Source organism: Anomaloglossus baeobatrachus, chromosome 6 (assembly GCF_048569485.1).
Source record: "Anomaloglossus baeobatrachus isolate aAnoBae1 chromosome 6, aAnoBae1.hap1, whole genome shotgun sequence".
In the NCBI taxonomy this organism is placed as follows: Eukaryota; Metazoa; Chordata; class Amphibia; order Anura; family Aromobatidae; genus Anomaloglossus; species Anomaloglossus baeobatrachus.
The window spans coordinates 144,648,834-144,660,267 of NC_134358.1; the positions used below are offsets into that span (position 1 = coordinate 144,648,834).

The 11,434-nt window shown below is 46.4% G+C and overlaps 1 protein-coding gene across 1 annotated transcript; it reads left to right on the top strand.

The window, feature by feature from the left end:
- Positions 1 to 508: 508 nt before the first annotated feature.
- Positions 509 to 4,111, top strand: SNAI2 (snail family transcriptional repressor 2). Its single transcript, XM_075316354.1, has 3 exons — positions 509 to 673; positions 2,205 to 2,747; positions 3,229 to 4,111. The coding sequence occupies exons 1-3, from the start codon at positions 595 to 597 to the stop codon at positions 3,408 to 3,410; spliced, it is 804 nt and encodes a 267-aa protein (XP_075172469.1). The 5' UTR covers positions 509 to 594; the 3' UTR covers positions 3,411 to 4,111.
- Positions 4,112 to 11,434: the final 7,323 nt, after the last annotated feature.

Here is an 11,434-nt window from a genome sequence, read left to right on the forward strand (position 1 = left end):
AGACCTGCAGGTAGCCCCCTGTGCCCAGTCACTAGCTATGTCAGAGATGGAGGGGGCTCAGACCTGCAGGTAGCCCCCTGTGCCCAGTCAGGAGCTGTGTCACAGATGGAGGGGGCTCAGACCTGCAGGTAGCCCCCTGTGCCCAGTCAGGAGCTGGAGGTCAGCAGCCAGGCTGCAGCTGTGCCAGGAGCTCTGTCCATAGACGGCGGTAGCAGGGGTCGCCATGCTGCTGAGCACTGACCGCTACTCATCACCTAAGTTCTGGAAAGAGACCGCCCGCCCTCCGCGACCCCCACCCTCATCTACCAGCCCCGCCAGGAATCATTTAACCCTTCGTGCAGGCAGGGGCTTCCCGCTAGCACAGTGCGCCCCCTTGTCAGGATGTGAAACTTGAGAGAAGTTGTTTAGTGTCAGGCTGATGATTGGACGCTTCCCTGCGATCCCTCCCAGGACAGCGGTGTGACAGCCGGGAGCGGCCGCCCCTGCACCTGACTATTTACCAGCGCAGAGTGCAGGCGGCTCACTCCGGCCGCGCCGCTCGCACCATGGTATAGTGGCTGCTGCCGGCGGGACCGTTACTTCTCAGCACTGAAAATGCCGCGCTCCTTCCTGGTGAAGAAACACTTCAACTCCTCCAAGAAGCCCAACTATGGCGAACTGGACAGTCACACAGGTAACGGACCGGGGGCTTCTGTCCACCGGGGCAATGACATTACCACTGCCTGCAGGCTGGGGGGCAACTACACCAGAGGCAGAGAAAAGCTGGGGGCAACTACACCAGGAGCAGAGCAAGCTGGGGGCAACTACACCAGGAGCAGAAAAAGCTGGGGGCAACTACACCAGGAGCAGAGAAAGCTGGGGGGCAACTACACCAGAGGCAGAGAAAAGCTGGGGGCAACTACACCAGGAGCAGAGAAAGCTGGGGGCAGCTACACCAGGAGCAGAGAATGCTGGGGGCAACTACACCAGGGGGCAGAGAAAGCTGGGGGCAACTACACCAGGGGGCAGAGAAAAAGCTGAGAGGCAACTACACCAGGGGGCAGAGAAAGCTGGGGACAACTACACCAGGGGGCAGAGAAAGCTGGGGGCAACTACACCAGGGGGCAGAGAAAACTGGGGGCAACTACACTAGGGGCAGAGAAGGCTGGGGGCAACTACACCAGGGGCAGAGAAAGCTGGGGGCAACTACATCAGGGACAGAGAAAGCTGGGGGCAACTACACTAGGGGCAGAGAAGGCTGGGGGCAACTACACTAGGGGCAGAGAAAGCTGGGGGCAACTACATCAGGGACAGAGAAAACTGGGGGAAACTACACCAGGGGGCAGAGAAAGCTGGGGGCAACTACACCAGGGGGCAGAGAAAGCTGGGGGCAACTACACCAGGGGGCAGAGAAAGCTAGGGGCAACTACACCAGGGGCAGAGAAAAGCTGGGGGCAACTACACCAGGGGGCAGAGAAAGCTGGGGGCAATTACACCAGGGGTAGAGAAAGCTGGGGGCAACTACACCAGGGGCAGAGAAAGCTGGGGTCAACTACACCAGGGGGCAGAGAAACCTGGGGGCAACTACACCAAGGGGCAGTGTAAAGCTGGGGGCAACTACACCAGGGGGCAGAGAAAGCTGGGGGCAATTACACCAGGGGGCAGAGAAACCTGGGGGCAACTACACCAAGGGGCAGTGTAAAGCTGAGAGGCAACTACACCAGGGGCAAAGAAAAGCTGGGGGGCAACTACACCAGGGGGCAGAGAAAAGCTGGGGGCAACTACACTGAAGGGCAGGGGACAGAGGGAAGCTGGTGGTGTCTACAAGCAAGGGTGTGTGTAGCCTGCATGTGTGTATATATATATATATATATATATATATATATATATATATATATATATATATACGTGTATATATATATATATATCCTGCACACCCCAGATGTGTTTTTATATATATATATCTGTCCTGCTAATCTGTCCTGCTACACACCACACTGTATATACCTGCATTAGTACCTCACTTCATCCCAGTAGCAGAGCCACATTCATCACTTCTCCTGATATCACAGTGAACTATTAGGACTGCAGGTAACTGCCACATTACCAGCCACAAAGTGACAATTTTGGCTCTGCTACATCTGCATGTGCATTTAATGTATGGAAATGTTTTCTCTTTTTCTGTGTGTGGATTTCTCATCTACGCTGTGCTTCCCTCCATACAGCGGTTCTGATCTCACCGTTCCTATACGAGAGGTACCCGGTGGCGGTGATCCCACAAACAGACCTCCTCAGCTCTGTCGCCTACAGCCCAATTACAGTATGGACCAGCCTGCTCCCCCCTCCGCTCCCCAGTGACTTGTCCCCCCTGTCCGGATACCCCTCATCGCTGGGACGGATCAGTCCTCCTCCTCAGTCCGATACCTCATCCAAGGACCACAGTGGCTCTGAGAGTCCGGTCAGTGACGAGGAGGAGCGGCTCCAGGCTAAGCTGTGTGACCCCCACTCTGTAGAGGCGGAGAAGTTCCAGTGCAGCCTGTGCAGTAAGAGCTACTCCACGTTCTCCGGACTGGCCAAGCACAAGCAACTGCACTGCGATGCCCAGGCAAGGAAGTCGTTCTCCTGCAAGTACTGTGACAAGGAGTACGTCAGCCTGGGGGCACTGAAGATGCACATCAGGACCCACACATTACCCTGCGTGTGTAAGATCTGCGGGAAGGCCTTCTCCAGGCCCTGGCTACTGCAGGGACACATCAGGACTCACACTGGTAAGGAACAGATCTTGTGTCCTTGTTTATTCATTCCATGTTTATTCATTCCTCAGTTTCCATTGCCCTTACAATTCCTATGCACAATGATAGTGTTTGCTCTGTAAGTGTAATCTGGCCACCAGCGATCAGTATCTGCCTGTGATTGGTCAGACCCTGCTCCATGGCACCCTCCGGATCTGCCAGCCATTTGTAGACTGATACTGTGGATAGTTGTCATATTCAGGGACGTGGTCAGGACATGGTGAGACTTGTAGTCCTCCAGCACAGCGGGCTATCCTGCTCATGTCACTGTGCGGTATGTGTTGGGCTGATGTTTTCCCAGGTCTTGTACTTTTCCTGCCTTGGGCAGATTGACTCGTTTATAGATTGAGGATCTATAGGAATTCACACAGATCAGCCGTTATTCCAGCATATATGGACCACGCTGTTTAGTTCTTTATTATCACCTAACGTTTTACATCTCTTTCTTATCCCGCAGGAGAAAAGCCTTTCTCGTGCCCACATTGCAACAGAGCTTTTGCGGACAGGTCGAACCTCAGAGCCCACTTGCAAACCCATTCAGATGTGAAGAAATATCAGTGCAAAAGTTGTTCGAAAACTTTCTCCAGAATGTCCCTGCTCCACAAGCACGAGGAGTCAGGCTGCTGTATAGCGCACTGAGACTTTCCAGTCTACACATGTTTACCAGGACTACCAAAGCTCATTCCAGGTCCCTGCGGCTGCGAGGCATGGGGACTCAGCCAAAGGTATCTTACCTCTTCCGACCAATGAAACAAGCCAAACCAATCCTCCAAAACCTGAAAAGATCCGCACGGCTCACGGGGCCCGAACATCTCGACGCCATTCTTGCCTTAATCATTTCAGCCGGATAGTATTTGTGACTTTATTCCGTAGTATCTCAGGTGCCTCCTCAGCCGTATACAAGTGTATTCTCATTGTACTCAGGACAATGGACACTGACAAGATTTCTTCCAAGACTTTACACTTCGCAAACAATCTTATCAATCTCAGTGGAGGCAAAGCAGAATACACACCTGCGCATTACCATGATTGGGACTTATCTGCACACTTACATTTTTTATTATGGGAGCAAGTGCAAAAAAATGAGGGTTTACCGGAGGGCAAAACTTTAGATTCTGAAGTGCACAAAGAAAATGCCCTGTCCGTTTTCAGCCTTCTCGGCGTAAACCCTTCTGTGCCTTTTTTTATATAATAGTTTTGTAAAATATGTGAATAGATTGTAAATGATTATATTTTTATATGTTTTCTATGTTTTTCGTGAGTGGTGAGTGTGCTGCAACGTGAAGAATGAGAGCTATGCAATTTTTTCTAAGTCGATTTTTAAATAAATGAAAATGTTTTGGATACATAAAAATAGGAGTTTTTGTGTTTATATTCACAATGACATGACCACTACTATGGTAAAAGGGTACTGTGAGAGCTCCTGCAATTTAATAAGGTTATACCCATCTCATAAAATTATAGGATATTGTTAGACTGCAAGGTCTCTAAATCATAAAGTGACTTTGCCAATCTAAGAAAAAAGACTGATGGCACATCCTACCTTTCTAATGTGAATAGGTGCAAACTGAGCATGACATATAGTACCAAAAAGGAGACAGTTGCACTCTGTAGAGCTAAGATATGTGGAACAACGAATATGGGAATATACAGTAGACAGGCATTACTACTATGAAAAAACATGGAAAAATTGAGATACTTAGCACACAAAAATGGCCAGGTTTATGTGAGTCCAACAGCCAACGACAAGGTGACCTCTTTTTTATTGGGTCCCTATCAAAGTTTTACATGTTTTTCATAGCATTAATGCATGTCTATATTCCCATATTCATTGATACACATGTCTTAGCTCTACAGAGTGCACCTGTCTCCTTTTTTGTTCAGTTTGCACCTGTTCACATTAGAAAGGTAGGATGTGCCATCAGTTTTTCTCTTAGATTGTAAGGTCACTTTATGGCTGTTGATGGTCCAAACTCTATGCCCTGCGTCATTACTGATAATGAAGAGAACATGGTATCTGTTTAAGTGTTTTTCCCCAGACTCGGCCACTTAGCTGTGCAGGGGTCTGCAGCACGGCTCTGTTCACCCCAATGGCACCGCATTGGTGAAGAGTATGCAGTCTTAAAATAATGTTGCCTCCTTTTTCATTCTAAGGCGCAATATCTTCCAGGAGTTCAGAACCCCACTAATGCTTTATAAGATGGGGAATCTCTATCAATGGCCCTTAAAGGGATGAAAAAGGAAAGTAGAAAACTTTTAAAAATTGGAGATAATGAGATAAAGTAGATGGATGTTATGCAGGAACAGCAGGGGCAGCCTAGTGGCTGATTACAGAGAACAATAGCTGCAAAGCAAATATCCTGTGCTCTGGAATTCCATTTGTGTGCTCCGAGAAAAACAATTCACGTCCAAAACGGATCCATTGCATAATTTTGTATCCTGGAATCAGAGGGACCTCATTGATTATTATGGGATGTGTCTGTTTATAGGATAAAAAGATACTTCAGGCTGATTTTTTTTTTTTTCATTGTAAAAATTGACTAAAACGGACCCCATAATAATCAATGGTGTTCCTCCTCTTCCATATCCATCCACTATGCAAATGATCCATTTTGGACATTAATTCCATTTGTTTATAAAATAGAACAGAGAAAAGTCATTCCGGATCTCCGTCTTGCTGCATTGTACAGGACACATTAGTGATTTTCAGGCGCTGTTTCTGACACAGATTAGCCAGGTGCCATATATATATATATAGATATAGATAGATAGATATACACACAGTGTGGTCCAAAAGTAGGTGGACAGTATGAATAATAGGGTTATGGTTTATCAAGCGTGGTGTAAAGTGAAACTGACTCAGTTGCCCTTAACAACCAATCAGATTCCACTTTTCATTCTTCACAGACTCTTTGGAAAATGAAAGGTGGAGTCTGATTGGTTGCTAAGGGCAACTGAGTCAGTTTCACTTTACACCATGTTTGATAAATCATAACCCTATTACACATACTGTCCACCTATTTTTGGACCACCCTGTATAATACCACGTTTGCTGTCACCGCTGTGATGTCACTGTCGGGTCACAGACTCATGGCGGCCGCTGAGTCCTGTACAGTGAGGTTATGGGAGCTCTGGAAAAACACTTTGTGATCAACTTTTCCTTTCAATCACTGCTGATCTCAGTTTATGACAAATCTGCCAAGTTGCTGGGACATTACAAGCCTTCCTAATTCACAAGCAAACACACCAGGAGGTGTCGGGTGACATCAGATTGTCACCTCTTTCTAAACACTATATCATTAACACTTGCCTCGCTGCCAAAACCACAGGTAGTTACATTTGCCACAGGGCAGATCCAGTTCATTGATTGATTGATCCTATTATTTACCTTAAGGCTGGTTTCAGACGTCCGTGTTTTAGGTACGTGTGGCATCTGTTTTTAACACGGATGTCACACGTACCCATGTTACCCTATTGTGCACTCTCACACGGCCGTGTTTTCATACGGACCGTGTGGCGCCGCTATTTTTCACGGAGACGTGCCCGTTTTTTTCTCCAGCAGCACGGATGTCACACGGACCGCACACTGATGTGATCCGTGTGACATCAGTGTGACACGTACCGGAGAAAACACAGGTTTTTAAATAAAAAGATTTTCTATATTTACCTGTATCCAGCGATGCTGTCTCCGGCTCTGCTGCCTCCCGCTCCTGACCCCCGCTCATTATTTTCATTGATTATTCACTGCAGTGAGCAGCTGGGAGCAGGGGCATCGCGGTGACAGCAAAGGAAACAGCACCGCCGAGGACAGCATCGCTGGGGACATCGCTAGTGACGGGTGAGTATCCTGCCAGCAGTGTGTGCAGTGACGTCCAAGAGGTCATCGGATTTCCCAATGAACTCTGATGACCTCCTGATGACACCCCTGCGACAACTGCGTTACAGCGAGTGTCACGATGCTGACTTCCAGGGGTTCATGAGAGTTCATTGGGAACCCTGATGAGTCCCTGGATGTCACTGCACAAACTGCTGTATACTCACCTGTCCCTGCGATGTCCCCGGTGATGTCCGCAGTGATGCTGTCCTCGGTTGTGCTGTACCCAGCCTGTCTCCGCGATGCTCCGGCTTCCAGATCCTCAGGCAGTGAATAATCAATAAAAATAATGAGCGGGAATCAGGAGCGGGACGCAGCAGAGCCGGAGACAGCATCGCTGGATACAGGTAAATATAGAACATCTTTTCATTACAGAGACACCTGTTTACCCAGTACGTGTCACACGTATGCAAACACGGATGTCACACGTGTGACAGACGTGTGACACATGTAACACACATATGACCATAACCATGCGTGTGACTGGTACCTGATTAAACACGGACGTCTGAAACCAGCCTAATAATGTAAAGCAGAACATAAATGTCAGATTTCTGCCAAAAGATCCATATTGGAATATGAATAAGACCCCCTTAGTGTCTCCGGGGTCCTGCACATCCTTGGCCCAAGGTGCTAGCAGTGCACATACATGATAAAATATGTAAAGGTGCTGTTGATCCTTTTGCGCCCCCCCTAGATTAGGGTGGTGTTGGTTATCTCCCTGCACAAATGGAAATATATTCAGGGAACAAAAAACAAGGGTTCCCAGACTCAGTTTTATTATATTATTATTCTGGTCAACTTATCAAAATATCACAGACAGCCAACATTACCTGACACATTAGAAATCCATAAAGGATAGGATTAGAAGTCAGCGCTCCTGTGTACGAGAGAGTCAACCGAGATGACTGTCGGCTGACCGATCAGCCGAAGCCTTGTTTGGCTGACAGCCATATAATGTGTATTAGGGTCTTAACACTGAGATTATAGGTATGAAGACATCCGCTGTCATACATGTACAGAAGATCTAGGTCTCATCCTTGGGACCCCAACTGCCATATTGCGCACTGATGTTCATAGAAATGAATGGAAATTCTGGCAGACCCTCTGCTGACAGTCACGACAGGACCCCATTGTCCAAGTAAGTGCAGATCCCATTGGTCATTGGTGGAATCTAAATCTATTACACATTTATGGCAAATCCTAGTTCTGTACAGTACGAGCATGGAACACACCTGTAATTAACAAAACTATCCCAGACACATCACATTTTTTTGTTTAAAACAATGGAAAAAGTGCATTATTTCTAGTGACTTTCCAAGAATTTACAGATGGTTGGTAACACTGGGAACTGATATCTGCCCTAATACCCGAGCATCAGATTTGTGCGCGTTCCTCCATCACAGCCCGTTATACGATAATTACTGCCTAATCCTCGGGAGCAGACCCTTCATCACTGGTTAAATGGGCAGCAATTTTCTGGACATGAAAAAGGACAGATCTTCCATGTGATGCCACAGGAGTAAAGTCCAGGCTGCTGTACGCTTTATTATTTAAGTAAAATATGGCTTTTATATATGTTCATATGTGTGTCCACAAATAGAGATTGCTTAGCTTTCCGGCTGTTGGCTTCTAATGTAGAAATGTTCCAGGAGTTAAAGGGGTTGTCCGGTCTAAATGCACAAGTCTGCAGTCACTCTGTCGCTCTATGTGACTGCAGAAATGTGACTCCTCACACCACGCACTGTGTGCGCTGCCAGGATTCACTGGTGTCAGAGACGAAACGGCAGTCACGTGGCTGCGAGTATGCAATATGCAGACCCCCTGCCAGAATCTGATTAGAGGAGCGAGGCTACAGCCATCTAACCTAGGGAGTATGATTATTGCACATAGAGTGACTGCAGGCTTACGGATTTAGTCCGGACAATCCCTTTAAGGACCTACAAATAAAAATGGATGTAAACAGTCAGTCAGGGATGGTACTCACTATGACAACAGCAGGATGACTAGAAATGGATGACATGGTTATTCTGTGGCCCACACCTAGGTGCAATCTTCTTTGATGTTTGCTATTTAGGAAGTCCAGAAAATGTTTTACCATTCCTACTGCCACTTTGTAGGCAGAGATTGCCTGTATGTGACAAACTGAACACCTAGCCTAAAAGAGAAGGATGGATGGATGGATATATAGATAGATAGATAGATAGATAGATAGATAGATAGATAGATAGATGGAGTACAAGAAATGAGCAGCACTGAAAAACCTACTTATTGTGGGTGCAAAGCCTGCACAGTAACAATTCCATTACCAGAAACATAGAACAAAAATAATGAAGGCAGCATTCCAAACTAGTGATAATCAGACCTTTATTGGCCCGTACTGTGTGTCAGCAATGTTTCAATCCTTAAGAATTCTTTTCAAGCCAACTCCAGGCACATTTACGGAAAGTGAGAGAGAGGTGAGAGGCACCAAAGTGTCACGTCAGACCATTTACATCAGTGTGGTCTGCGTCCTAGAAAACCTGCAAGGGTATCTAGCCACACCACCAGGCACAGGTATTATCATCTTTCATGGGCCAGGGAGCATCTACGCTAGACCAGGGACCATTGGGCCTCAGTGTTATTCACTGATGAAAGTTGATTCACACTGAGCAGAATTGATGGCCACCAATGATGTTGGAGATATTAAGGACAGCGATATGCATCAGCCGTGGTTGTCACCAGTCGAGCCTTTGGTGGTGGACTGGTGTTAGTCTCTTAATGTGGGCAAGTGTGTCTAGTCAATACAGAACTGCCCTAGACTTTATGAATAGTACGGTGACAAGCCCCCACTACTTGAAGAACAGCATTAATCCAGTAATTGTGCCTCTGCATGAACAGCACAGGTCTAATTTTATCTTCATAGATGACAATGCTCCAGCTCATCAAAGTTGCTTTATTAGGGAACAGCTGCTGGAGACTGCAATTGATGCTGAAGGCCACCTGACCAGATATTGAGATATTGACATTTTGGGTGGTATACAGTACCCACCACTGTTGGGTTTTGTTTCGATAAATTGTTTGAAATGAGAAAATCACCATTGCATGCTTCTACTTAAATGTCCTACTTTCATGATAAAATATCACAGTAGCATGAACTTTTTACGTTTTTTGTAAATGTAACCTGAAAGCCAAATATCCCAAACATTTTCTGTGTAGTGTATACTATGTAATTGTTCCTGTTAGGCCTAAGACACACGGCATGAAAATTGGTGCGAGTGGAGTGCGATAAAACATCGCATTCCACTCGGACCAATATTAGCCTGTGTGTCATCACCCATGAGCGATTATTTTCTCAGCCCTAATTGGACCGAGAAAAAAATCGCAGCATGCTGTGATTTTAATGCATTCCTGGTGTCTCTCGCACTTATTCAAGTCTAGGGGCGAGAGAAAAATTGCACTGCACTCGAAGTACACCGTCGTACTGCGAGTGCAGAGCGAGAATGGCAATAGTCAGCAACGGAGGGGAGAGGGAGATAAATCCATCCTTATCCTCCTCAGAGTCGGCCCTCCCCTCCTCAGCGCCGGCCCGCCCCTCCTCAGCATTGGCCAGCCCACCGCAGCTGTGGTCCGATCGCATGATTGGACCTCATTCGCAGTGACACTTGCATGACACTCGGCTCCCACTGTGCTGCCAGCATGAGCCGAGTGTCATGCGAGGATCACACTAGTCCCCCGTGTGGCCCCGGCCTTATTCAGCTCATCAGTTTTGTTTTGGGCTATGGACAGCAAACCCATCAATTCTCATCAGGATGAGGCTTAATGGGGTTGTCCAATAATAGGACAACCCTTTCTCATTCCACATGTGAACATTATATGTTCGAAGGTGGGGTCCATGAAGCCGGCGCTGAATGAGCATAAGGCTTGCATGTCGTATCAACCATGTGAGCCCCGGGAGATCCAGATCCAGATTTTAATGTTTTTGGTTTGAGATATCGAGAATGTTTCTTACTATTGTAATAGAAAACCTCCAGCTTGCTTTGTTATTGAATATACTGTATCATGCATTAATCTCATTAATCTCTGACTTTGTTTTTATTTATATATTTTCAGTTGAATCACATACCCTAGACATATCTAACACATCTGACCACAACAGCCTCATATCTTAAGTAGTTTGGAATTATTATGGGGAACATAAGTCACAAAATGGCACAGATGATCTCAAGCAAACACAGGTTAAATTAAACACAAGTCGGTGCCGTATCATTAAATTATGGTATTTTATCAAAAACTGGCAGGAGAAGTAAGCACGGGCTCGGCAAAGCCCCAAATATTCGTTCAGCCTGACATGAATCAAAGCTAATAAGCATCTGTAAGCAGGTTTTAGAGTGAAAACGTCAGTCAGCAAACTGCAGCACGTGCCAAAACATTTACAGTGCACACAGTAATGGAGCCATTCCTCCAGACTGATATGCGTCTTCATTATCACAGACACTGGCAGGAGGGCAATTTATTTCAATATCATTTCCTCGATAGAACATAATTTGAGGCTAAAGTTGACTATTAAATTTTGGTCGGATGAACCTATGAGACCGGCTGACCAACTAATGTGTGTGGGGCTGTCCCAGCTTTCTCCAGATGGCAAATGTCAGGAGAAATTATGGATGGAGCTGCTTGATCCTTTAGTTCTCAAAGGAGATATGCATGCTCAGCTTAACTTATGTATGGCATATATGGAAAAGATATCCTGCTGCCCATCAACTTTGATATAATTTTTTCTCTAAAATGTCTGAGCGATGGTGTGATA

Coding starts and splice junctions, on each gene's coding strand:
- SNAI2 (XM_075316354.1), top strand. CDS start 595: ATGCCGCGCTCCTTCCTGGTGAAGAAACACTTCAACTCCTCCAAGAAG. Junction 674..2,204: donor CGAACTGGACAGTCACACAG/GTAACGGACCGG, acceptor CCCTCCATACAG/CGGTTCTGATCTCACCGTTC. Junction 2,748..3,228: donor ACACATCAGGACTCACACTG/GTAAGGAACAGA, acceptor CTTATCCCGCAG/GAGAAAAGCCTTTCTCGTGC.